The sequence below is a fragment of the Vigna angularis genome, chromosome 8, assembly GCF_016808095.1.
Source record: "Vigna angularis cultivar LongXiaoDou No.4 chromosome 8, ASM1680809v1, whole genome shotgun sequence".
NCBI classification, from domain to species: Eukaryota; Viridiplantae; Streptophyta; class Magnoliopsida; order Fabales; family Fabaceae; genus Vigna; species Vigna angularis.
In genome coordinates this window covers 21,694,706-21,722,650 of record NC_068977.1, presented here as the reverse complement: position 1 = coordinate 21,722,650, position 27,945 = coordinate 21,694,706, and the positions used below count along the sequence as shown (strand labels likewise).

Genomic DNA, 27,945 nt, shown 5'->3' with positions numbered 1-27,945 from the left:
CATAAAAAGTAAAAAAAAAAAAAAAACTATATATAGCTAGATCTAATGCCACGGGCATCGGCAAGTCCTAGCACATTTGCTGAGGGTATTGCTCCCTCCACCATCATCCTATACTTCTTCCACCTCCTCACACTATTTTAAATACAATTATATCTTTAAGTTAAAAAGATATTTATTTTTACCCTATTTTAAATAATTTGAAACCCTTATTTTACTTTTCTAGCACCCACCCACAGAACTCTCTTTCCCTTTCCCCTATTTTCGTTTCACCTCCCCACCTCCCGCACTTCCATTCTTTTTTCTTCCCAGTTTTTTTTGGTTTGAAAGCTTCCATTACCGCCATGGTGTGAAGGAGTGATAATGCTAAATTATACCATATTTTAAGCATCATTTTAGTGGCAAAATCAACTCCTTTCTTACTTATAACTTGCTTAATCCTCTTGTTTTGTCTTGTTTTCTATATATTTGTGATTTTGGCTACTTTGATGTACTTTCATCAATAATCCCTTATTTTGTAGCTAAAAATGAGCTTGGAAGACTCTCCAACAAACTATAGAACTGGACCAAGAAATTAGCACGAAGAAATGCCATCAGCAGTGCAAGAACGCTCGTCCCAGGAGAGCGGACGCTCGTCCAGAAGGCAGAAGAGCGGACGCTCGTCCAGAGTGGAAGCACGAGCGGACGCTCGTCCAGACGAGAGAGGACGCTCGTCCAGCCAGGCGGGCGCTCGTCCAAGAAGCAGACGCTCGTCCAGCCAGGCAGAAGTGGACGCTCGTCCAGCCAGGCAGAGGACGTTCGTCCAGAACGCTCGTCCAGAGGATAGGACGCTCGTCCAGCCAGACACGAGGGACGCTCGTCCATGCAGAAGAAACGAGAGGACGCTCGTCCATGCAAGAGGACGCTCGTCCATGCAGGAGGACGTTCGTCCAGCAGAAGTGGACGTTCGTCCACTTTCAGCGTCCAGAGAGTTTCACGCCCGGGCGTGAGAAATGGGGCGCCCGGGCACGACTTTTCGCCAGACTTGAATTTTTCCAGAGAGTCTCGCGCCCGGGCGCGACTGACAGAGGGTGCCCGGGCGCGACTTTTACTGATGTGGCAGACAGCTTATTTAACCCAGAAACGCGAAGGGTTAAGGGTCTTTGGTTATTTGGAGGCGCGATTTCACTCAGAGGAGAGCTTGGAGGGCTGCTAGGGTTCGTGGGAACACTCCCTTCTTCCTCTTGGGTTCTTCATCTTCTTCCATGGCCATTTTGTAAGCTTAAAGGCTCTCCATGGAAATGGAGAGCCAAACCCATCTTGTTGGGATTAGTTGTAGCCTTTGAATTCTTGTGTAATTGTTGAATGATTTGAATATATATATGCCTTTTCTATCAATTGCTAGTATTCTTGTTTCCGATCTTAAAGCTTGCATGTAATGGGAACCTTCATGGCTTGATTTTGGGGTTTTATGGATTATGGGAACGTAAGATGAAATCTTGAACTGAAATAGGAATCCTTGTGGGTCATTGATTCTAGGAATGGAAGATGATTCGCATGTTGTCTTAGATCCCAACTCTTTAATGCGGGCTTTGCTTGTTAGATTGCCAAGGAATTGGGGTTTGATAAGGAAAACCTAGGCTCTTTCACCTAAGGAATTAGGGCTAGAGTGTTTTAGTGGATTGACTTTAGTAAATTGATAGTGAGGAGATAAAATTGGTATTACACAAGAGTGCATTGGTGAAAACTAGCCTTAGCAATGTCATTTCATACCATTTCTTGTCTTTTCCATTTCCAAGTGCCTTCAATACCAAAGTCCAACTTTGTAATTATGTATGAATTTACATTTCTGCACTTGTTCTGTATATTGATGTTATGTTATTAAGTCTATATGAGTTGTTAATCGCACAATTCTCTAGTATTACGAGTCTCTTGGGAAAACGATACCCGGTCTTACCGGTTTATTACTTGAAACGATTCGGTGCACTTGCCGAAATCGAGCCCAACAAGTATTTTTTGAGACAACAAGTTTTTAGCGCCGTTGCCAAGGATTTGGGGATTGAACCCGAGTCCTAGCAATGGCAAACAAGTATAAGTTGGGAACATTCATCAAGGAGCGTCCCGTCGTGGTGTGGAGGAACATCGAGGAGCGTCTCGCCGTGGTGTGGAGGAACATCGAGGAGCGTCCAGAGCATCGTGGTGTGGAGGAACATCGAGGAGCGTCCAGAGCATCAATCAGCGTGAGGAAGTATACATCAATGGAGGTGACATATGTCGACATCCGTTTTTCCTTAAACGGATGTTGTCATCTATTGAAGGATGTCACCTCCGTTTAAAGGTTACTTTTTTTATTTTAGGGTTTTATTTCAAGGTTTATTCGAATACGCACCTGGAGGAAGCATGACACGCACTGCACCACGAGAGCGACACTGCACCACGAGAGGGAGACTGCTTGATAATTCTTTCCATCACCACCAACCTTTGCAACTTATAGTATCTCACAATGACGAAATAAAGAGAAGAAGAAATATAATGTTAAAATGAAAGAAAAGTATACTCATATACGGGACTATAATAGGTTATTAGTGAAATAGGTTATGAATGGGTAAAATTAAAAAATAATAACCCTAAAAATAAAATTTTATTGAGGAGAAAAATAGTAAAAAAAAGGTAAAGGGAGAAAGATGTGGTGGTGGAGGCAGTAACACCCATTCACCGATTGCCAAAAGACTTGTTGGATTAACCGGTTGCAGTTACAAATGAGAATCTCTTTTGTTGAATGCACTGCTATTTTGACAAACACGATTGTTGGATTGAACTGTTTAAAACATAAAAATATAATATTTTTAGTAATGAATTGTATAATTTGAAAGATTTATGGATTGTACAGTTAAAACTTAAAATGAAAAGAAAACACTACTTTTATTTATTTTATGGTGTAATTGGTATTTCAAAATTATGGTGCAGAAAACAATAGCAATTGTTCTTTTAGAATATTTTGTGGGTTAGAAAAGTCAAGCATGGCAGACACTTAACAAAATGAAAATGGTCCAAAGAGCTGTTGATTGTCCTATTAGAATTGATTTTATGGGTTGGAAAATGACAGATGTTAGACATTGGAAAAGAAAGAAATGGAAACTGGTACATAGACCCCTTAAGCTATTCATTATTGTACTCAATGCATTTAACCAATTACAAAAAATAAGTAGATGAAGACACTTGAAGGGAACAAAATGAAATTGGTCCAACATTGTTGTATTCCTTCGTTTAAAAAAAGTGAAAATGGTCCAAAATCTTTACACTATTGATTGTCTTAATCTAATACATTTTATGCGTTAGAAAATTAAGCGTGTTAGAAAACAAAACAGAAAATGAAAATAGTCCAATTACTTTAAGGTATTCATAGTCCTAATCAAATCCATTTTATAAGTTAGAAACTAATGCCTAATCCTCAAACACAGATCTATTATCAATATATTAATATTTGATCTCCCATTCTTTATCAATTTCATATATAAAGATTATAAGCAAATTCCCAGAATAAAAAAAAAAACTAAGGTTCTATATATTTTACAATATAAGGCGTAACCTTGATCAATTCCCAAAAGACACATATTCAATTCTATTGAATCTTTAGGATTAAATTAAAATTAAGAATCATTGAAAATATTGAAAGAAAGTTGAAAAACAAATTGATATATTAAAAGAAAAATAAAACAGATTAATCAGAATTTCAAAGAATAAAATAATTTAAAATTGATAGTCCTGTATATACTAAATCCTAATTTGAACAATTGATCGATTCAATCAATCCACTACATCAATTATACTAATTTAATGATAACTCTAGGGGTGTGTTCTTTTGGGGTGATTTATGGGAGATGATTTGGGGGAGATGATTTGAATGCATTTGAGGGTAATTTTTTAGTTGTTTTTTTTGAGTGGATTTGTGGGTAATTGAGAGTGGATTTGGAAGTAAAATTTATGAGAATTAGTGTAGGATTTGATTGATGTGATAGATTTTAAAAATTAGTTTAATTGGTAGAAAATGAAGATGACCAAATTGCCCCTAGTTATAAAAGTATTATAAAATGTAATTTTGTAATGTTATATTTAATTGTAAAAATGTTTATGAATAGGAAAAAATTACAAATAATTGTTAAAATTAATGTTTAAAAATTATAAAAGTTATAATGTAGTAAAATGAATGTATTTTAAAATATAAATTTAAATTGTAATATAATTTAATATGAAGTGATGAGAATTTATAAGTCATTGAAGTGAGAATGATTAATATTAATCAAACAACTACAATTACGTAGCAAGTTATAATATTACATGATTAAAAAAAATTTAAAAATTCGACATACAAATATAAGTCACATACAAAGAAACTTATATATATTAAAGTCATGTAATACATTATCGAAAATATAATCAACTTAATAACTTATATATATGAACCACTCACGCAATCACCAAAGAAAGAGCTCAATAACTGTAACAACACAATCAAGCACTGAAGATTGAATAAACATTCATATTATATTATTATATTATAATTATGTTAAGGTTACTGTTATTACTAGCTTAATAAGTTGAATCTGAACCTTGCATGGTATCAAATCTTCGGTGATAATAAATATTCCTTCTTCTTTTCTACCTTGTATATTATGACACATCCACTACCACCTCCTACCCCATTCCTAATCTCTCCACGTTAGCTACTTTCTTCAATACAGCAGCACAACCAAAATCACTACGTGCCCACCTCCTCTTTTCCCTTCCCATCTTCACTTTCTGCCTTTTTGCAAACGTACATTGTAGTTTGCAGCTGCAGGGCACCTTCTTGTGTTAGCTACTACTAGTTTTTGCTTACCTCAACATTCTTCACAACACCTTCGCCTACCTCAACATTCTTCACAACTCCTTCACCTGCAACACACAAAAAAATACACTAGGTTATGGTTGTAATTTGTGGTAAATCCTCACCTTCCTCACGCATAATGCATGGTTCACTCTGATCCCATCTAGACTCCATCCTCCACCCTCCACCATCATCCACCATCATCCACCTTCGTCACCTTCAGCTCTTGTCTATCAACAACAACAACAACAACCTGCATCACATCCTCTGCTATGTCCAGCCTCCACCTTCCTCACCTTCATGCGGGACTGTGAAGAAGAACAACATGCTGCAGGCCATCCGCTGTGCATCGTCCAGGCTCCGCCATGCTCCACCTTCGTCTCTTTCATTCGGCATTTTCAATTACAGGACCACCAATTTTCGAATGCTGGTAACCGGTTACTCAGTGCGTAACCGATTACGTATGGCTTCGTTTTCATCCTCTTCAGCGTAACCGGTTACACCCTCCAATAACCGATTACACCACCCTCGCTTTTAACTTCCTTCACCCGTAGCCACATCTCTGCATCGTATTTTACATAACCATGGTTGTCTTCTTCCTCTTCAACCGCATCCTTCAACAGTAAAAAGTGAGCATGTCACTGCAGCATATGCCAAACGTGGGTAATATTTTATGTTATTATGTATACGGTATTACGGAAATGAGGCGGGGCAAATGTGTAAACGGGTAAGAATCCGTGCAAATCATCTCAATTATACGAAGATCGTTGAAACCGTGCCATCCCGCAAATCCGTCCATTTTCATCTTCGACAATCGCTTGCACTACAAGAAATGTCTTATTTACCGAAGGACTAATACCGAAGGTCATTTGAGCCGCCGGTAAAGATGAATTACCAAAGGCTTTACCGAAGGTCAATGAAAATGGTTATTATGGACGGCCTATGCCCGTCGATAATGGACAACTAATTTACCGAAGGTGTTTGGCCATCGGTACAGGCATGGACATGTTGAAATCAGGAATTGGGATTTCCCTCTTCCATTTTCCCAAAATCCGTATTCGCGAAAGCAACCTGCCCTCCATTTGAGTTCACTCCCCTCTCCCCATGTAATCTCTGTCTCCTTCTCTCGTTCAGAGTTTGAAAGCACCATTGAACCCCACTTGTGTATTACGGTTCCGCCATCGCCATTGGACGTTCTCGAGCTCCTCTCCATTCTCGCCTTGGCTTTCCCTTGGAACCCCACTCTCCCTCGCGCGCTTCTCTTAGAGATTGGGAGACCATCAAATCCAATGATTCCTTGCTTGGACTCATGTGCAGACAGTTGGAATGGCAGTGGCGAGGGATGCGAAGGAAGGAGAGGAATCCGATGGTCTGAGAGGCGTTCTACTTTTTCGAGGAACAGATCCTCCAAGACACGAAAAGCGCCATAGAAGAAAATGGAGGCGATGCCAAAGTTGTTCTGATTTAGGGTTTATCTTCTCGCACAATCCAAAGTTGCGCTCACCACCACTGGTTTAAAAAGCCTGCCAAGATAAAAGAGAGTAAGCTTTCTTAAGAGCATGGTGACAGTAATTTCTGGTCCATGAAACATTTCCCATAACTAAAATATTGATGGAAGCTGTTCTGGACTTTTTTTAATTCAAGTAAAATTGTCTTGCTATTTGGGAAACTTAGAAACTAGGCATGTTGCTATAACATGAATAGAAGATGACTTATTTTATAGAAAAAAACATTTATATTAAACAGAGAATAAAATGTATTTCTAGTTTTTAGGGTATACTTTTTTTCAACAATCAGGTCACACGTTTGAGAGGACAAGAGATAGATAGTCTATCATAATTTCATATAAGTTTCTTATTTACAATTAGTTATCTTTTTTTCATCTTTTCTCTTAGAGTGGAAGCTTTATATTCCATCTTCCTCAATTAATTAAGGAGTATCCAATTTATTATTCTTACTCTTTAATTTTATAATTTTTCTTTTAATTTTAGTTACACACTTTTTTGTTCTTTTTTATTGTTTTGGTTTGGTGTGAAATCAATTACATCTTGGAGATACTTTCTCTCTTATCAGAACAACTTTATCTAGTTATATTTAAATGATATATGTAAATTAAATATTGGTTACGTCCTATATTTAAATACTTTTACTACTTTTTTTATTGTTTATTTTTTTAATGTTTAACTCTCAATTTATGTATCTAATAGCATAAACCTTTTATTTACTAGGTAATATAAAATATTTATCTTCTTTATTCTTTTATTTTTAAGTTGTTTCATTTAAAGAACTCTTTTTATTTTGTTAAAATAATTTTTCAATATCTTTCTAACAGTTCTATTAATTTGATATCTTAAAAATTTTCTTAGATGTCTAAAATATCTTTTATCTTATTATACTGTAACATCCCAAAAATACAATATAACTATATAATAGAATAATTACATTTATCAATAAGTCAGATCAGTCTTATACTAAGAATAACGTACGATTATAGTCGAACGACCTTACGACTAACTATATAGAATAAGCAAACCTGACCGAACGGTTTACAAAAGTTTACACCGAACGGTCAAATATAATCAAAAGAGGAGGTGATTAAACAACCACCTTACTGTAACTAGACTAATGACCGAACGTCTTATTGTTCGGTCTTCACTTCCACTTCCACACGATTTTCTTCCGCTAAAGCTTCTTCCAGGAACTCGTCTCCTTTTGCTTACATCCACAACGGATGATCATTGCAATGACAAAGACGGATGTACAAAATAAGACAACACAAGAAAAACACAAGGTATGCTTATGTAATTTAATTCATGTATAGACATACATTTCACACAATCAAACACACAAGATATATTTCATCATACGTTTCATATAAATCATAATACTAAACTGACTGTCCGGACTGTATGAAATCTGCGTAGCTACAGGCGTTCGTGCACCCGAGTGATGTAGTAACTAGGATACCCTCCACAGTTGCCACCCGAGGTTAGTACTATTAGTCTAAAGTAACCTTAAGGACTAGGACCTCCTGCCGTTCCCACACATGACCTACCCCCTCTACATGAGGACGAGTACTCACGGAACATCAGGATGAACCGCCAACTTAGCATGCCCACAGTCATACTTTACAAATTCAATAATCATCCATGAGTCGTTCCCCCCTGGAACGCTCGTTCATAATCCACAACATTTCATCCATCTCATATTTTCTTCATCTTTCATTATCAAATCTACTCAAATTCATCTTTGTTCAAGGACTATTAAGGACATCCAATACCGAACGTTCAATCCTCACTCAGAACGAGGACGAACACTTGGAACGAGACAGAGAAATCTCCTATTCCATAATAGAATAAGATCGAGAGGGTTATTGTCAAGTGGAGAAAGAAACCGAGTACAACTATATGTCACAAGAACGACTAGAATGAACGTTACTTTAAAAAGTGAGCCAATTAAATGAACTGACTCTTGGGAGCTTAAACCGAACACCTCAAAGAACATGCCAAGTACTAAGGCTTTAGGCCGGAACCAATGAATGTAGGCTCTTCAAGACATTTAAAGAACCATACTTAGAAGAATTCACCTAAAGAAACCAAACGCTTATGAAAAATTAGCTTATTTGAGTTTAACATCCCGAAAACCGAATGTCAGTCAATGACCGAGCTCTGTAGAAAGAAAACTCTATTGAATTTGGAAGAACATTATTTTCATCGAGATATAAAAGAAACGAGTACGAGTGCTTGATAAAAGACCGAGCACTCCTCATTACGAGCACTTGGTGTGAGACCGAGCACTACTGAACTTGTAATAGAAGCTTGATAAATATAATAAGATACTATTGGAATAGTGTTTAAGAATAATTAAAATATACAATTACATATATTTACAAATTTAAGTTTATCACAGAATACCCAGATACAACTATGCTTGGACGAACGTTCAAGCATAGTACTATCACACGAAGACACTCGTCCTAAACTAAGATTCTTTCCAAATGAAATAATCAAATTTTAACTAAGATTTCTAGTATTACTGAACGGTCAATGACCGCTCAGTGACGAAGGTACACTATCATAGGGAAATTTCATATCCAGAATTTCATTCATATTCAACTCAATTCTTAACACATAGTTTCATAACTTTATACATCATATCATAATCAATTTTCATACTTCATTTAATCTATATCATATAAATTTATATATTTCATACCTCAGAACATAGCAACCATCATATATCATATAGTCAAATATCACAACAATCATACTTCACTTTAATTTAGCAACTCAACGAACGTTCATGCAGAACAGTAAACATATAATTTAAATTAAATAAGCTTCTCTTACCTCTGAGTGTAAACGAACGTCCTAGAGACAGAAATACGGTTCATCTGACTACGATTCCTTCTACCCTCAACGCTCAACGACTCTTCAAACCAGAATCAAACAACAGACCAAAATGGTTTAGAATGAGACTATGAACTCATGCAACCAGAACTTGGTTTGCATGTATCCGACAACAAATGGCTAAGGACAAGAAGAACTTACCCGTTCAGAACTCGAAACTGATCGGTTCAAACTGAAGCTTGGGATGCCGGAAGTGCTTCTACGGTGCCTGAACGGGAATCGGAGAAGAGAAAAGGTAAGATTTCGTAGAGAAAAGGGAGAGCTTTTAGTGAGAAGGAGGAGAAATGAGAAATATCAGAGTTTTAGAGAAGAAGATGCATGCAGAGAGTGTAACGCAACTTTTCAAAAACTCAGTTTTGCTTAAAACGAACGTCCGCTCATCTGTTAACACCTGCATTCCACTATCTAATTTTCGGATCACCTCCGCTTGACACCTGACGTCTGTTTAGAGGGGTTTGGGTGCGTTTTTAATGGTTCTGACATATACCCTTAATTACACATTTGTTTTTTGTTTGTGCAATTTTATTCAATGTTGTATCAAATTGTTTCTAAGACACACATTTGATTATTTTTTATTCTTTTTAATATTTTTATTTGTTGTTTATTTAATTATGTAAAACATTTTTTTGACATTTTTTTATATAATTTTTTTTAACATATTATCATAAGTGTTATTCTATTACTATATAATTGTATTAAAATAACATCAACAATATTTATATAATGTGATAGATAAGAAGTTAGATGTAATGTCCCTGCCTTGGGATATGAATGTATGAAAGAGTAATTAAAGATGAGATTCAATGGATTCTGAATTACAAATTTTTGAGATATCCCATATTCTTACATATACAAATTAGGATATCTCGAATTCTTGGCTTAAAATTAAGTTTATATTATAGATTATACAACCACACACTGTCAAATCATTGCTTCATGAAACTTCAGCCTCCAAATCTCACACTGCCAACAATCTGTAATGCTTTCATCTCATAATCGAGTCTTCAAGCAAATAATTATAAACTGCAAATTTGGTGCTAAAATTTATATGACAAAAATTAGTAATGAAGGAAAAAAATTGGAAACCAAATATTAATGATAAATAAATGAAGCGAATTGCTGTAAACTTGTGCTAAGATTCATATGATGACAAACAATATCAGTAATGATGGAAAAACAATTCGGAGATCAAATTTTAGTTGTAAACTAAATGAAAACTAAATTATTTAAACTCAATAGAGTACTCAAAAAGGTGTATAACATGTAAGCATTTTTAAAAGGGCCTAAGCATAATTCATTTGAAAAAAATGAAAACTTCTCATAACAAAGCACACTATCAATAATTCCTTTGCACCAATAAAAACAATTATTTTGGAAAAAAGAACTAGCAATAGTAAAGCCATGAATACGAGCGTAGGATAATCAATGTTTAATAAAATTGTTGAAAATCAGTATGTAGCTAAGAGAGACATACAATTAATTAAAGTACGTTTAGTGCTATATTGTAAGGAAGAATCAAATTTTAACACTTACATTCATGACAAGCCTTGTACATTTCTTTTTAGAAAGGCATTCTCCATTTCATTAGAAAACCTATTAAGAAAGAAGTTATTAGAATTATGTACCTGCCAGTTTCTGAACCACGCCTTCTGTTAGTCTTTGATATACCTTTGGCACTTTGCTAAGTTAACTTCAATCATTACAAGTAGATAGTCTATCAGTCTGTTCAATAACGTCAGATAAGCCATTCTCCATGGTTGCCAAAGTAGTAATGGACCTAATAAGCCCCAAAAGCCTGTGAAGAATCCTATCCCCAAGCTCCTGTAGAATGCTTCATAGAAAATATAATATTCTCCATTGACTGCTGCTTTTTTAGGCTTTACTAATGTCTGATCCCCTGCACAACTCTTGTTAAGTTGTTCACCACAAAGGTCAACATTTCCTTCAAAACAAGAGACATCAAATGTATCCATGTGTCTTCCCACTGGGATTCTTCCAGAAAGAGAATTGTGTGACAAGTCTAATTTTTGGAGAAAATCCATTTGGGAAAGAGAAGAAGGAATTCTCCCATACAATTGATTTCTTGACAAGTCAAGGGATTCAAGTGAACTTAAATTTCCAATATCGGAAGGAATTTCTCCACTCAAATTGTTTCTTGATAAATTCAAAGAAACTAACCCGAGCATGTATGTAATCTCTTCCGATATTTCACCAATTAAATTGTTACACACGAGAGATCAATGCTCTGAAGAGTTAATTCCGGATGTGTGAAGCCGTATTCCATACCTTTCCACATCCATGTTATATGAAACGAATAATAACTCTCACTGAAAAAATTATAAATTTCAGAGTAAGTACTATTGTACCAATAAATACGATTTTCAGTTTCAATTTTGTTTATGGTGTTTTGAGACAATGCAGTAAAATTGCTTAAGCAAGTTGGAATTCCTTCTGATAAATTATTCTTGGAAAGATCCAACAATTAAATACGCTTCAAATAACATAAATGTAGTGGAAATCTATTTCCAGAGAAGCGATTTCCTCTCATGATCAAGATTATCAATTGCTGCATGCTTTCTCCAACCCAGGATGGTATTGGACCCGACAACATATTCTCACTCACATCCAGCATAATTAAATTATTGCAATTCTTCAAAGAGGAAGGCAATTGACCCATTAGACTATTGTTTCGTAAAACCAAAGCTTCCAATTTAACAAGGGTTCCCATGGACATGCTTCCAAAGAAAGACGGAACCTTGCCTTGTAGTTTGTTATTAGAGAGAGAAAGATATTCAAGAGAGTTCATCGCTTTCCCAAATTCACCCGGAATGGGACTTTCTAATAAGTTACTACTAATATCAATGATAAGTAGATTGGTGGTGAAGTTAGAAAGCCAGTACAACATAGGAGATGATTTTAACAAGTTCTGACTGAGATCAAGGATTTGAAGCGAGGACAAAACATTCATTGTGGAAGTAGATGAAACAAGGAAACTTCTGTCTATAAGACTGCAGTTTCGTAGATAAAGCTCTTGCAGTTTAGAGCTTATATTAAAATTCCCTAGAAACATTGATGATGTTAGATTATTATTAGAGAGGTCGAGGATCTTGAGAGATGGAAAATTTGGGCATAAAGAAGGTGGCAAAGCTATATTATTGTGAGAAAGATAAAGTTCTTTAAGATGAAGGCTAAAGTTAAACAAGAATTGAAATGTTGATGATGTCAACGAATTAGAAGAGAGATCTAGGATGGTAAGGGAAATGGAATTGTTGGAAGAATGGGAATGAAACAAAGATTGAATATCATTATCCAAAAGATCATAATTATTCAGCCTCAACTCGCCCAAGTTTGGAATGAGCTTATTAATACTTTGCAGTAGCCACTGGTGAGAGAAACTAACACTATGCAATGAACTGAGCTCAAGAATGGTTAAGGAATGGAGAGTAGACAACCATTTTGCAGCTTTAGCTTGTATATCAAAATTGCCAACTAGTCGGAGAGTATGGAGTAATGGAAGATTCCTGATGGAGGACCATCTAAGCTCCACATAGGACCTTTAACAAGAGCCATGTCCAAGAGAATCCAAGAGGAAGAGGGAGCACTCACTACGTTACTCTTATGGAGTATTACTTACTAAGTTCTCTTTCTCTTTGCTAAATACTTTTACATTGTTTTTGTAGAATATTAATAAAAGGGAGAAACCATGTCTATGCAACTTAAAAGGGCTGCCACGTAAGCAAAGAAGCACAAATGGATGGTTGGTGTCATGGCTTTTGCATTACGTTCAACACCAAAGACAACAACTCCATCTTCTTCAAATAGCTTTGCTGAGTTGGCACTTATAGCTTGCTGCCCAAGCTTCCTCTATCTGTTTTACAGCATGTGCACATTTAAATAACTTGCACAATATGTTTTAGAAGCTCTCCTTCTTCTATAAATAGAGAGCTTCATCACTTGTAAAGGTAACTTGATTTGAAGTAAGGAAATGCTGTCAATTTTCAGCTTTTACTCTCAAGTTCAACCTTGTGCTTTGTTATCTTGCACCTCCTCTAGCTTCTTTCCCCTTTGGAAAGCTTGCTGAGCTAGAATTCTACCAAACACAACCACTCAAACACTTCCAGCATCTTATCAAACACCTTCCGTGCATCCAGAAATTCCACTGCATTCTCTCAATCCGCTGCCACTTCTCTGAGTTTTGGAGCTTCTTCTGCATATCCTGTAGTAGCTTCCATCATTTGGCATCAAGAGCCAGTCGTTCAGGCTGCCACTACAAGAGCTAAGTTGCTCTTTCATTCACTTTCTCCGTTTCTGTCATGTGCTGTTCACACTCTGTCACTGTTTCATCAAATTTTTTTTTTCTGTTTTGGTTTAATTCGTGTTTGTGATTGCTGTAATCGTTCATTCACTGTTCTTTAGTGTTTTCTCTTCATTTTAATCGGTGCATTTCTTTATTTTCGTTTCAATTCAGCTTAATCATCATTTTCCAGTTTTGTTCGGTCATGTGCTAGTGATTGTCGTGTTTTCACTGTTCCTTTGGTTTTAATCTACTCCAACTTTTATTTTTTTGTTTTTAAGTGTGTCCAGTGCAGTGATAGCTCTTTCTTGATCATATAAAGCATCCAGACATTGTCTAGCTTTGATCCTATGAGCTAAAGCATTGACACAAGTTCATTCTGTTTTGCAATTCTGCATAAAACGTGATTTCTGCTTGGATTTGGTATAATCTGTTTTGTCCAGATTTATTGATTCTAATGACTTGAAACAAGTTTATTTGATGATTTTATACATGTTTCAAGTACTGGCAATCTGTATTCACCATTAAAATTCAAAAACAGTGGTTGAGTTCTTCATAATCAATTTTCAAAATCTGCATCAAGAGTTGAATTCTGGATTCATATGGTGCATTCTGTATTTGCTCAATTTTCTGATTCTGACGTTGTGCACAAGTTTGTTTGATGTGTATAATCAGTTCTCACATGATTCTAACTCATGATACGTGCATAAGTCAGAAATGAATGTTTGAGTTGTGAGAAAATTGGTTTCTGCCACTGTTTTATATTATTCCAGCTATGCACCGTGCTGAATTTCTTTAGCTGTCTCATAGGACATTTAACTTTCCCTAGCTCAATTTTTGAAGCTAGATCTAGATTTAGGCAATTCTTAATCACTTGTTTGAGCAAGCCAGCTTTGCTTCCAGTATTTGTTTTCCAAACTACTGCAGTTTTCACTATTTTTCTGCATTTTGAGCAACTATCACAGTGATTTGGTGAACCAGTGTTTTTCAGTGTAGTGTGACCATTTGAGCAAGTGTATTTCACCATTTGAAACTTGTTTTAACTGTTGCCTTGGTCCATTTTCATTAAATCTGCAAAATCATAGTTTGACTTCCCATTTTTGCTTGAAATTTGGAACTCACCAAGTCATATTGTGATTCAGTAGATTTGGCACAGTTTGGCTGTTTCTATACATATATTTGGTGCATCAAAGTTCATCTTTACTGTTCATTTGGTCATTTTTTACACCTTTGTGCCAAATCACTCCCTAAAACATAAAATTTGTCTAAATTGGGAAGTGCACTACTGATTTGCTGTTGCAGTACCATTCTTTGCTGTCTAAGTGTTTGTACACATCAAAATTGCTGAGATAAACTTGTTTGACATATCATTGGAGCCTTTGATACACTGCCATTTGTTTTGCACACTGTTGTTCCAATTTTCCAGCCACATTTTTGGTGCAGTATGCATTTTTTTTTTGTGTTTTCTATACTTTAACAGTTTCAATTTGAAATTTGGATTGGCAAAAGCTAGGGGATTCTGTTCCAACAATTTTTGAATCATTATACAAGTGAATTCAAAGCATCAAAAAGCACTTTAAACCCTGCAATCCAGATTTGAAAGGTCAAAAACCAGAAAACACAAAATCTGTTGTTCTTTGTGGCATTTTGTCAAACAGTTTGACATTTTCATCAAACACTTTCACTGCACTTGAATTTCCTCTTTGTTTTGAGTTTTTTTTGCTTTTCTAATCTGTTCTAGACCTTATCTTAGGTTCCTTTTGTGTGCTAGCCTTTATTCCAGCCCCAAAGTGTTTAGAAATCACCTTTTATTGACTTCTATAGCTGCTGTCATATTAATTCTGCATTTAAATTGGATGCACCTTGTTTTTCATCACTCACGGGTTTTGTGAATTTTGGTGTGCTGGAATATCATTTGGTGGTGGAGTTTTAACATCCAGCTAGGCCTTCTCAAAGGGGTAGCATCTTAAGGAGTGGAGGTCTTGCTAACATTGCTTCAAGTGGACTTCAAGAGTAATCTCCATTGGCTGTCCAGCACCTCCTTGCAGCAGAAAAACACCATTTTAAAGTTCCATTTCAGCTCATTTACTTTGCCTTTGCAGCCACACTTGGCTTTGTTTAAATAGTTCTACATTTCATTGTATATTTGGCTTTCTATCACGGAACCTTTGTAGTGTATTCTTCTTTGCTTTTGAAACTTGAGTTACTTGGGGAAAATGCTTCTCAAGCAATTCCAAGTACTCCATTAAACATTGTAATAGTCTAGTTGCGCATCTTAGTGTGGAAGTGTGTCAAGTGGCTCCAAGTGTCATTTGCACTTTCACTTAGGGCCGTTTTTTCTTTTTCCATTCATTTCATACTTCCTTTCTTGTGCTTGTTGAATATTTGTGTTCTACGTCTCCGTGATAGCTAGGTGTGCTACCATATAGACAAACCTTCGTTTGGTTTATTAGGGGCATAACATCGTTACATTCCAAAAGGTTTTGAAAGACTTCTATATAGAAACTTGGGTCAGAAACGTCAGGAGACACTCTGGCTAAGGAAGGACAAGGTTTCTAAGCTTGTCCATTGTGACTCACCTCTCCTTTCTGGGAGCTATTCGGTTTCTTCACCTTTAGAATCTCTATAGAAGTCATTCACCAAAAACAAGTAAATCCTCTTTTCCAAAAGTTTTGATTCATACTTGTGCAAGGCTTTCAAATTTTGTGAAAACACTTTCTCTACTTCACAAGCATGAGTCACTCTAGTGTTCAAGGTAACACCAATCATGATCAGGACAACATAGAGTTGAGAGAAGTGTTAGCAAAATGTAAAGATGAAGTTTTGATGATGTACAAATCAAGTCAAGAACAACCAAGACTCATGAAGACTCATGAAGAATGATCTTTGAAGACTTGTAACCTTTTGTAATAATTGTATAAACATAGGAGAATTAGTAGTTTTATGTATGTATTCAAAAGTGATGTAAAAATAAATCAAAAGTAAAATTCTGTGCAGTGTTAATCGATTAACAGAGCGTGTTAATCGATTAACGTTAATCGATTAACAGAGGGTGTTAATCGATTGTTCCAGAGACGAATGGAGAAGCACAGCATTTCGGTGTTAATCGATTAACAAGGGATGTTAATCGATTAACGTTAATCGATTAACAAGAGGTGTTAATCGATTAACATAGTGACCGTTTGAAAAACTAGCCGTTTTTAGAGACGTTGAACTATCCGTTGGGTTGTTAATCGATTAACCACTGTAGCTAATCGATTAACACAGTCAGAAAGTCTAAAAACGAAAAATGGAGGAGCCTTTGGATGAGTCTATAAATAGACTCTCATTTCCTCTCAAGGGGATCATCAACTACTCTTCCCTTGTGCTAAAATACTCTGAAACTTTTGAGAATTGTGTGCTCTTGCTCAGCTAAGGAAACTCTGTCTGTAGAGTTGGTGAAATACTGCTACGGTGATAGAGGAATAGCTGGTTCATCCTTGGTGCATCTAAGGAAGTGTTTGGAAGAGGAATTCATCCTTCGTGAAGTATTCGGAGGAAGTGTTTCATCCTTTGTGAAGACTCAAAGGAGGTGTTGTTTCATCTCTTGTGGCATCAAGAGAGGTGTTTTCTAAACTCTTACAAATTGTATCTGTGTGATTGTAGTTTGTAATAGTTTTGTGATTAGTGAAGTGTTTATCTTGTTTTGAGATAAGCAACTGGACGTAGGATTGGTAAGATCCGAACCAGGATAAAATCATCTGTGCAAATTTCTCTCAACCTTACTCTATTTTATTGTCCTTATTATCTGCTAAGTAAGTTTAATTGAGTAGAAATTTTTAAGGCACACGTTTTTAGTAAGAACCAATTCACCCCCCCTCTTGGTTTGTTATTCCACGCTAACCATTCCGCTGCAGCCGCTCTGACAATTGGTATCAGAGCTTGCTTTGATAGTCATTCAAATGGCGGGATCACATCAAACATTTGCAGAGGGTGCTTCTATCAATAGACCACCACTATTCACAGATGAAAATTACGCATTCTGGAAGGTAAGAATGCAAATTTTTATGGAATCTATTGATATAGATATTTGGGATGCTGTTGTATCTGGTCCTTTTGTTCCAATTAACAATATGCAGGAACCAAAGCCCCGTGACCAATGGACTGCTGAAGATAAGAAAAAATTTGGTAATGATGTAAAAGCTCGTAATATCATTTCGTCTGCTTTAACTGTTGATGAGTTTTACAGGATTTCTATTTGTAAAACTGCACAAGAAATGTGGGAAGTACTTAGAGTAACCCACGAAGGTACAGATGATGTTAAGAGAGCAAGAAAGAATACATTAATCCAGGAATACGAAATGTTCAGGATGAAGCAAGGGGAAACAATAGTAGATGTTCAGAAACGCTTCACCAACATCGTAAATCATCTTATTGGATTAGGTAAGTCTTTCGATACTGATGAGCTTAATATTAAAATTTTGAAATCTTTAGACAGGTCTTGGCAACCAAAAGTGACTGCAATTTCTGAGTCACAAAATCTCAACACAATGACAATGGCTGCATTATTTGGAAAGTTGAGAGAGCATGAACTTGACCTCGGAAGACTAGATGAAGAAGAAGCAAAAACTAAGAAAAAGACTCTAGCCTTCAAATCTGAGGTAGAAAAGAACAAAAGCAAAATGGAAGATGAAGACTCAGAAGAAGATGAAAATTTGAGTTTACTCATCAAGAGGTTCAATAGGTTCATGAAATCAAAAGGCAAAGGGAGATTCAGAAACGAAAAGAGAGAAAATCAAGGATCTTCCTCAAACTATAGATGCTATGGTTGCGGAGAAAAAGGACACTTAAAAGCAGACTGCCCAAATCAAAAGAAGGGTGAAGAAAAGAAAGAAAAGAAGTTCTTCAAGAAAAAGAAAGCATACATCGCATGGGACGATGACAACGAATCAATTTCTGACTCGAGCAGTTCTGATGAAGAAGCAAACATATGTCTAATGGCGGATGACGATGACTCTGGAAGCCAAGTAAGTACATCTAACGATTCAGATAATTCTAGTCAATATGATAGTGAAACTGAATTGCATGATACTTATGCTACTTTATTAGTAGAATCCGAAAAATTAGATATAGCTCATAAGAAATTGAAAAAGGATTTCAAAGAGTTAAAATTAAATTTTGAAAATGTTCTTGAAGAAAATAAAAATTTGAAAATTACTTCTGAAAATTTCTCTAAAATTAATGATAATTTGAAAACTGAATTTACAAATTTATCTGAAGAAAACAGAAGTTTGAAAAATAAATTTTTATATCAAGCAGAAGAAATCAGAAATTTAAAAAGTAAAGTTTTATATTATGAAAAAGAAAAATATGTTGCTAATAATGAATGTGAATCTTGCATAAAATTCAAATATTTTTCTGAAAATACAACCACTGGAGAATGTAGTAAAAATAATGAAAATAAGGTTGTTAAAAATAAGTATGTTCCTAAAATTAAACATAATCATAGAACCCGTAGAACTTGGGTACAAAAAGGAACAACTTATAGGAACACAAATGTTGCATCATGCTTTTATTGTATGAAAAAGGGTCATACATCTAACAAATGTAAAATTAAGCATTATGGTGTTCCAAGTGGTAGATATGTTTGGGTTGTAAAATGATTTTAATCTTTTTAAATCTAACCCAAAGGACTCATACAAAGTAGTTGTGGGTACCTAAATAGCTTGTTCTTTTTATGTTGTAGGAATTATCAAAACCAAGGAAGTATATGTGGTGTCTTGACAGTGGATGTTCAAAACACATGACCGGAGATAAAAAGAAATTTACAAGCTTCCGAAAAAAGGAACGAGGCTTTGTCACCTATGGTGATAACAACAAAGGAAAAATCCTTGGAATTGGAGATATTGGAAGTGAAGATACCTTGATGATCAAAGACGTGCTATATGTGGAAGGATTAAAGCATAACTTAATCAGCATTAGTCAATTATGCGATAAAGGATTCAAGGTAACCTTCGAACAAAATTCTTGCACTATTTATAAAAATGATTCTTCTGAAATTGCTTTGAAAGGAATTAGGCATAACAATATTTATTTAATTGATTTAGAAAATGCATCAAATAGGAATATTTCATGTTTAGTAGTAAAAGAAGAAAATCCATGGTTATGGCATAAAAGAGCTGCACATATTCATATGCAACAATTGAATAAACTCATTTCTAAAGACTTAGTAATTGGTTTACCAAAACTAAAATATGTTAAAAATAAATTGTGTGATGCATGTCAAAAGGGAAAACAAGTGAAATCATCTTTTCATTCGAAAAATGTTGTTTCTAGTTTAAAACCCTTAGAACTTTTGCACATGGATTTATTTGGTCCATCCAGGATAAAAAGTTTTGGAGGAAATTATTATGCTTTAGTTATTGTAGATGATTATTCAAGATATACTTGGACTTTCTTTCTTACTCTTAAAAGTGAAGCTTTCAAAGAATTTAAAAAGTTTGCAAATTTAGTTCAAAATGAAAAAGATTTGAAAATAAAGGCTATTAGAAGTGACCATGGAGGTGAATTTCAAAATGAATCTTTTGAAACTTTTTGTGAAGAATATGGCATTTCTCATAATTTTTCTGCTCCTAGAACTCCTCAACAAAATGGAGTTGTAGAAAGAAAGAATAGATCCTTAGAGGAACTTGCTAGAACTATGTTAAATGAATATAGTGTTCCTAAACAATTTTGGGCTGATGCTGTGAGTACTGCATGTTATGTATTGAATAGAATGCTTATTAGGCCTATTTTGAAATGTACTCCTTATGAACTTTTTAAAGGTAGAAAACCAAATGTTTCACATTTAAGAATTTTTGGATGCAAATGTTTTGTCTTAAATAATGGAAAACAAAATTTAGGAAAATTTGATTCCAAATCCGATGAAGCTATTTTTCTAGGATATTCTCTAACTAGCAAAGCTTATAGAGTTTTTAATCGGAAAACACTTGAAATAGAAGAATCTGTGCATGTTGTCTTTGATGAAATTGTGGACCTTGAGGTAAAACCTCTTGAGTCAGATGAATCAGATGCAGGTGAAAATGAAGACTTGCAAAAGACAACCAATGAAGAGAAAATGAATAATCCTCAAGATGATGAAGATCTAAACAAAATATGGCAACAACCTAGAGGATTATCATTGGACAAAATCATTGGCGACATATCAAAAGGGGTAAACACTAGAAGAAATTTAGTTAATTTTTGTATGAATGTAGCTTTTATGTCACAGATTGAACCTAAGAACATTAAGGAAGCTCTTCAAGATGAACAATGGTGTATAGCAATGCAAGAAGAACTCAACCAGTTTGAAAGAAATCAAGTTTGGGAATTGATTCCTAGAGAAGATACTCATCAAGTAATTGGAACAAAATGGGTATTCAGAAACAAACTGGATGAAGATGGAAACATCACCAAGAATAAAGCTAGGCTTGTGGCTCAAGGATATAGTCAAGAAGAAGGTATAGATTATGATGAGACATATGCTCCAGTTGCCAGGTTAGAGGCAATACGCCTACTTCTTGCTTATGCATCTATAATGAAATTTAAATTGTTTCAAATGGATGTTAAAAGTGCATTTCTAAATGGTTTTATAAAAGAAGATGTGTATGTTGAACAACCACCCGGTTTTGAAGATTTTAAATTTCCAAATCATATCTATAAGTTAAAGAAAGCACTTTATGGTTTAAAACAAGCACCTAGATCTTGGTATGAAAGGCTTAGCAATTTTCTTTTAGAAAATGGTTTTAATAGAGGAAAAGTTGATTCCACCTTGTTTATTAAAAGAGTCGGAAAACATATTTTGATTATTCAAGTATATGTTGATGATATTATTTTTGGATCAACTAATAAATCTCTTTGTGAGGAATTTGCTAAGACTATGCAGGGTGAATTTGAAATGTCTATGATGGGAGAATTAACATTTTTCCTTGGTCTTCAAATTAAGCAAATGAAAGAAGGTACGTTCATTTCACAAACTAAGTATTGTAAAGAAATTCTTAAGAAGTTTGAAATGGACAAAGCAAAGGAAGCATCTACACCTATGGGAACCTCATGCTATCTTGACAAAGATGAGTCAGGTAAAGAGGTAAATCAAACTAATTATAGATGTATGATAGGATCTTTGTTATATCTCACTGCCAGTAGACCAGATATTATGCAAAGTGTTTGTGTGTGTGCTAGGTATCAATCTAGTCCTAGAGAATCTCACCTTACCGCAGTTAAAAGAATATTGAAATATATTAAGGGAACTGCATCATTTGGTTTATGGTATCCATCTGGAACGGAACCTAGTCTTGTAGGTTTTTCAGACGCAGATTATGGAGGTTGTAAGATAGATAGAAAAAGCACTAGTAGAACATGTCATCTTCTAGGTAGTTCCTTAGTTTCTTGGCATTCTAAGAAACAAGCATGTGTAGCCTTATCTACTACTGAGGCTGAATATATTGCTGCAGGAAATTGTTGTGCGCAAATTTTATGGATGAAACAGCAATTAGAAGATTATGACATTCACTTAGATCATATACCACTTAAGTGTGATAATACAAGTGCAATAAACCTTACAAAGAATCCCATAATGCACTCTAGAACAAAGCACATTGAGATTAGGCATCACTTTCTTAGAGATCATGTGCAAAAGGGAGATTGTGAGATAGAATATATTGATACTCAACATCAATTAGCTGATATTTTCACCAAAGCATTGCCTAAGGATAGGTTCTATGAGCTTAGAAGAGACTTAGGAATATTGAAAATATCTTAAAATTAGATATAGGTAAAAATTTGACGTTTTCGGAAATCAGCGTCAGTTAATCGATTAACATACAGTGTTAATCGATTAACGTTAATCGATTAACAGGCCCTGTTAATCGATTAACATACGTTACAGGCAGTAAATTCTGCAAAAACTAGTCGTTGTAACGGCTATAAACGGCCATTTTCCCATTTTTGAACGTTGGGGGTTCATTTCTCAGCCTATTTAAACCCCTTTCATCCCTCATTTTACCCACAAGCATTACCATTCACTCTCCCACTCAAAATCTCCTAAATTTCTTTGCTGTCCTAATTTTGGTGCTGTCCAAAATTCTTTGCTGTCCACTTTTTTGCTGTCCCAAATTCTTTTCACACTCTCATGGCTGAACCATCAAGAAGAAGAAGAAGAAGAAGCTATGGATCGGAAAGCACGCCTCCCGCACGTGGTCCAAATATTCATGGTTGGATTTCCGATGTTGGAAGGCATGACGAATATTTGCAATGGTGGAAAGAAAGGAAGGTTCTTCGCCAAAAGTTTGTTGATCTAAATTGGTTTACTGCAAATCAATTTCAGTTTTCTGGGCAATTAGTTGAGCAAGGAGTCCAACATTTCTTGCATCTTCAAGGACGTTATTATCCAGATATGGTAAGAGTATTCTACTATAATCTGAAATCCCATAATGGTATAGTTTACACTCGTGTAAAAGGGGTAGATATTATTCTAGATAATGAGATTTGGACAAATGTTGCTCATCTTCTCCTCTTAGAAAATACCATGAATGTGCCAAATGACTTTGGTGATTTTAATAAAATTTTGGCCTACCGCTCCTTCATGAGAAATCCTCAACAACCTCTACCTAATAGGAGATATCTTCTAGTAGGCAATCTTAGAATGGAGGAAAGGGTACTTCATTACATTATTGTATGGATGCTTTGTCCAAGAGGTACCAACTTAGCCCAATGTTTTGAAACTGATTTGATGATCATGTCTGCCATAACTCAAAATATCAACATCAACTGGGCAAGCCTCATCTCCGATACCATGATCCGTGCCAAGAGGTATGACAGAGGTCATCTTCCATATCCTCTCCTTATTTCATTAATATGTATCTATAAAGGAGTTGATGTCACGGGAGAAAAATTTCTCACTGTCCTACCAACTCATCAAATTGAGGAATCGGCATTACATCAAATGGGCTTCATACGACAAGGAAATCTGTTTGTCCGTGCTGAAGATGATATTGCCCAAGAAGATGATGCATCAGCTGAAGAAGGTGAAGATATCCCTATGCCTCATCCAACCAATGTTGCTGGACCATCAAATCCTCCACAAGAATATAGTCTAGAAAGTATTTCTAGACAAATTGAGGCCATGGCTACTATGCAACAAACAAGGATGGATGATATGATGGCATATCACAATCTTCGCTATGATGAGATTAATACTCATCTTAAGGAGATTGATGACAAACTCGCAAAACTATATGTCCCAGATAGTGATGATGATTAGGCATTTTTATGATTCTATGTTTTTATTAATGTGTGCCCTTTATATTTGCTTGTATGCTTGTATGCTTCTTTAAATTCAATAAAAATGTGTGTTATCTTATATTAATATTTCTATGCATCATTGCTTTTATTAAGGGGGAGTATAGCTTCTAATATATTAAGGGGGAGCCCTTATACATCACTTTTTAATAATGATCAAAAAGGGGGAGAAATAAAGCCTTTTTAAAATATTTTTTCTAAGTTCACTAACAAATTTTTTCTCCTTAAGTTGTTTTCTAAATACAGATTATTACCAAAAGTTTTAAATCAAGAAGGTTTTGATCATCATCAAAAAGGGGGAGATTGTTAGCAAAATGTAAAGATGAAGTTTTGATGATGTACAAATCAAGTCAAGAACAACCAAGACTCATGAAGACTCATGAAGATTGATCTTTGAAGACTTGTAACCTTTTGTAATAATTGTATAAACATAGGAGAATTAGTAGTTTTATGTATGTATTCAAAAGTGATGTAAAAATAAATCAAAAGTAAAATTCTGTGCAGTGTTAATCGATTAACAGAGCGTGTTAATCGATTAACGTTAATCGATTAACAGAGGGTGTTAATCGATTGTTCCAGAGACGAATGGAGAAGCACAGCATTTCGGTGTTAATCGATTAACAAGGGATGTTAATCGATTAACGTTAATCGATTAACAAGAGGTGTTAATCGATTAACATAGTGACCGTTTGAAAAACTAGCCGTTTTTAGAGACGTTGAACTATCCGTTGGGTTGTTAATCGATTAACCACTGTAGCTAATCGATTAACACAGTCAGAAAGTCTAAAAACGAAAAATGGAGGAGCCTTTGGATGAGTCTATAAATAGACTCTCATTTCCTCTCAAGGGGATCATCAACTACTCTTCCCTTGTGCTAAAATACTCTGAAACTTTTGAGAATTGTGTGCTCTTGCTCAGCTAAGGAAACTCTGTCTGTAGAGTTGGTGAAATACTGCTACGGTGATAGAGGAATAGCTGGTTCATCCTTGGTGCATCTAAGGAAGTGTTTGGAAGAGGAATTCATCCTTCGTGAAGTATTCGGAGGAAGTGTTTCATCCTTTGTGAAGACTCAAAGGAGGTGTTGTTTCATCTCTTGTGGCATCAAGAGAGGTGTTTTCTAAACTCTTACAAATTGTATCTGTGTGATTGTAGTTTGTAATAGTTTTGTGATTAGTGAAGTGTTTATCTTGTTTTGAGATAAGCAACTGGACGTAGGATTGGTAAGATCCGAACCAGGATAAAATCATCTGTGCAAATTTCTCTCAACCTTACTCTATTTTATTGTCCTTATTATCTGCAAAGTAAGTTTAATTGAGTAGAAATTTTTAAGGCACACGTTTTTAGTAAGAACCAATTCACCCCCCCTCTTGGTTTGTTATTCCACGCTAACCATTCCGCTGCAGCCGCTCTGACAAGAAGAGCTCAATAGAACGAAGGCTGAGTTACATGAACTAAGGCAAATGGTCGCCAATCTTACTCTCATTCAAAGAGGGCATTCACAAGGGGATCACTCTCATAGGCAAAACCATGATCATGATGATCATTCCCAACATAGTGATCACCATAGTTATCACCCTTATGATCACTATCAACGCCCTCCTAGGCGTAATCATAACCATAGAGACCATCATGTGGAACCTAAACTCGACCTTCCACGCTTCTTTGGACGAGACAATGTAGAAGAATACTTTGAGTGGGAGATGAAGGTTGAACAGATTTTTGAGTGCTACCACATAGATGATAGGAGGCGAGTGACCTTAGCTACCTTGACTTTTCAAGGTGCAGCCCTTTATTGGTGGACATCAATCATAAGAGATCAAAAGATGAGTGGCGACTATACCATCCAATACTGGAATGAGTTAAAAGCAGCCTTACACAGAAGGCATGTACCAGCATATTATGCTAGAGAAGTCATGGACAAGCTCCATAGACTTCAACAAAGAAACATGAGTGTTGAGGAATACCGGCAGAAATTAGAATTACTCATGTTAAGAGCTGGGATTAAAGAGGAAGAGAGATTCACCATAGCTAGATTCCAGAGTGGATTGAACTATGAGATTAGAGATAAGGTAGAACTCTTACCTTACTTAGATCTCAATGACTTTGTCCAGCTATGTGTGAGAGTGGAAGAACAAAATAGAAGAAAAGCTTCCACAAAGAGACCTTATGCTACCTCCTCTTCATATAGGAAAGATTTTAAGAGGGAGGGTAGTTTTCCAAGATATGAAGAATCAAAAGAGAGAGAGCGTGAAAGAGAGAAAGATAAGATCAAAAGCAAGGATAGAGAGCTAAGAAAAGAAAAAGAGAACTCTAAAGGAAAGGAACAACGGTCTCCAAGAGAGCAAACTAGAGATTCCAAGGGTAGGGAGATTAGATGTTTTAAATGTGGGGCTAGAGGACACTATTCAACTGAGTGTCACTTCAAAAAGTCAACCTATATCCTTGAGCATGAAAATCATAGTGAGGTATCAACCTCCAGTGCGTCTGAGTTGTCCTCATCTGAAGAGGAACATGAAGCTCCACCTTGTGATGGAGATCTTCTTATGGTTAGGAGACTCCTTGAAGCAAAGCATGTGGAGTTACAACAATCTCAACGAGAAAACCTATTCCACACACGCTGCAAAGTTTTTGATAAAACTTGTTCTATGATTATGGATAGTGGTTCTTGTTGTAATTGTTGTAGCTTTAGAATGGTGGAAAAGCTAGGCTTAACTCCTACTCCTCATCCTAACCCTTACAAACTTTAATGGATAAAAGAGGATGAAGGAATAGTTGTTAAGGAACAAGTAAGTGTACCAATTTCCATAGGCAAGTATGAAGATCAAATCATTTGTGATATTGTTCCAATGGAAGCAGGTCACATCTTACTTGGGCGACCTTGGCAATATGACAAACAAGCTTTGCATGATGGGGTCACCAACAAGATCACCATCCAACACAAAGGCAAAAAGATTATCTTGAGCCCTCTTACACCATCACAAGTAAGAGAGGATCAAATAATACTTAAAAAAAAATTGGATGGTGAGAAAAAGCTCAAAAATAAAACAGTTTCAAAAGAGAAGAATTTGAGTTTGTTAGAAAGTGCCTCAACCAATGTAGTTGTCCCAACAAAACAATCTAAAAATCTTTTTCTTGGACAACCTCACTTTCTTCTCTATTGCAAAGAGGCACTTGTTTCCATAAATCATCCACTTAATTCTCTTCCCAAAGGGTTACAAAAGCTTTTGAAAGAATTTGATGATTTATTTCCTAAAGAGGTTCCAAGTGGTTTACCACCTCTTAGAGGAATTGAACATCAGATTGATTTGATCCCTGGAGCTAGTCTTCCCAATAGGCCAGCTTATCGGACTAACCCTACAGAAACCAAAGAGATAGAGAGGCAAGTCCATGATTTATTGGAAAAAGGATGGATACAAAAAAGTCTTAGCCCTTGTGTCGTGCCAGTGTTGTTAGTCCCAAAGAAAGATGGTTCTTGGCGAATGTGTACAGATTGTAGGGCTATCAACAACATTACAGTCAAGTATAGGCACCCTATTCCTCGGTTGGACGATATGTTAGATGAGTTACATGGAGCAAACATGTTCACCAAGATTGATCTTAAAAGTGGATATCATCAAATAAGAATCAAAGACGGAGATGAATGGAAAACCGCTTTTAAGACCAAATTTGGCCTCTATGAATGGTTAGTCATGCCTTTTGGCTTAACCAATGCTCCTAGTACATTCATGCGACTAATGAATCATGTCCTTCAGGAATACATCGGCAGCTTTGTTGTAGTCTACTTTGATGACATTCTAATCTATAGCAAAGGTCTTAAAGAACATCTTCACCATGTGAGGAAAGTTTTGATTTTACTTAGACAACATCACTTATTTGCCAACTTTGACAAATGTACCTTTTGTCAAGAAAGTGTCATTTTTCTGGGATTCAAAGTTGGGAAAGAAGGTGTACATGTTGATCCTAGCAAAATCAATGCTATCCAAGAGTGGCCTGTCTTGAAAACAGTGGGAGAAGTAAGAAGTTTTCTAGGTCTAGCAGGTTTCTATAGACGATTTGTAGAAAATTTCTCTACTATTGCTGCT

At 35.7% G+C, this 27,945-nt stretch overlaps 1 protein-coding gene across 1 annotated transcript; it reads right to left on the bottom strand.

Moving 5' to 3' along the window:
* Positions 1-10,944: 10,944 nt before the first annotated feature.
* LOC108344257 (LRR receptor-like serine/threonine-protein kinase RGI5) lies at positions 10,945-12,220 on the bottom strand. The gene is made up of 2 exons (XM_017582721.1): positions 11,876-12,220; positions 10,945-11,073 (listed from the first exon to the last, which is right to left on the bottom strand). Exons 1-2 carry the CDS (start codon positions 12,218-12,220, stop codon positions 10,945-10,947), a joined length of 474 nt encoding a protein of 157 aa, XP_017438210.1.
* Between the last annotated feature and the right edge of the window lie 15,725 nt (positions 12,221-27,945).

Bases quoted from the DNA above. Each gene is read 5' to 3' on its own strand.
- LOC108344257 (XM_017582721.1), bottom strand. From the start codon at position 12,220: ATGAATGTTTTGTCCTCGCTTCAAATCCTTGATCTCAGTCAGAACTTG. The intron at 11,074-11,875 runs GTGAGTGAGAAT...AGCATTCTACAG, and splicing joins ATAATTTAATTATGCTGGAT to GAGCTTGGGGATAGGATTCT.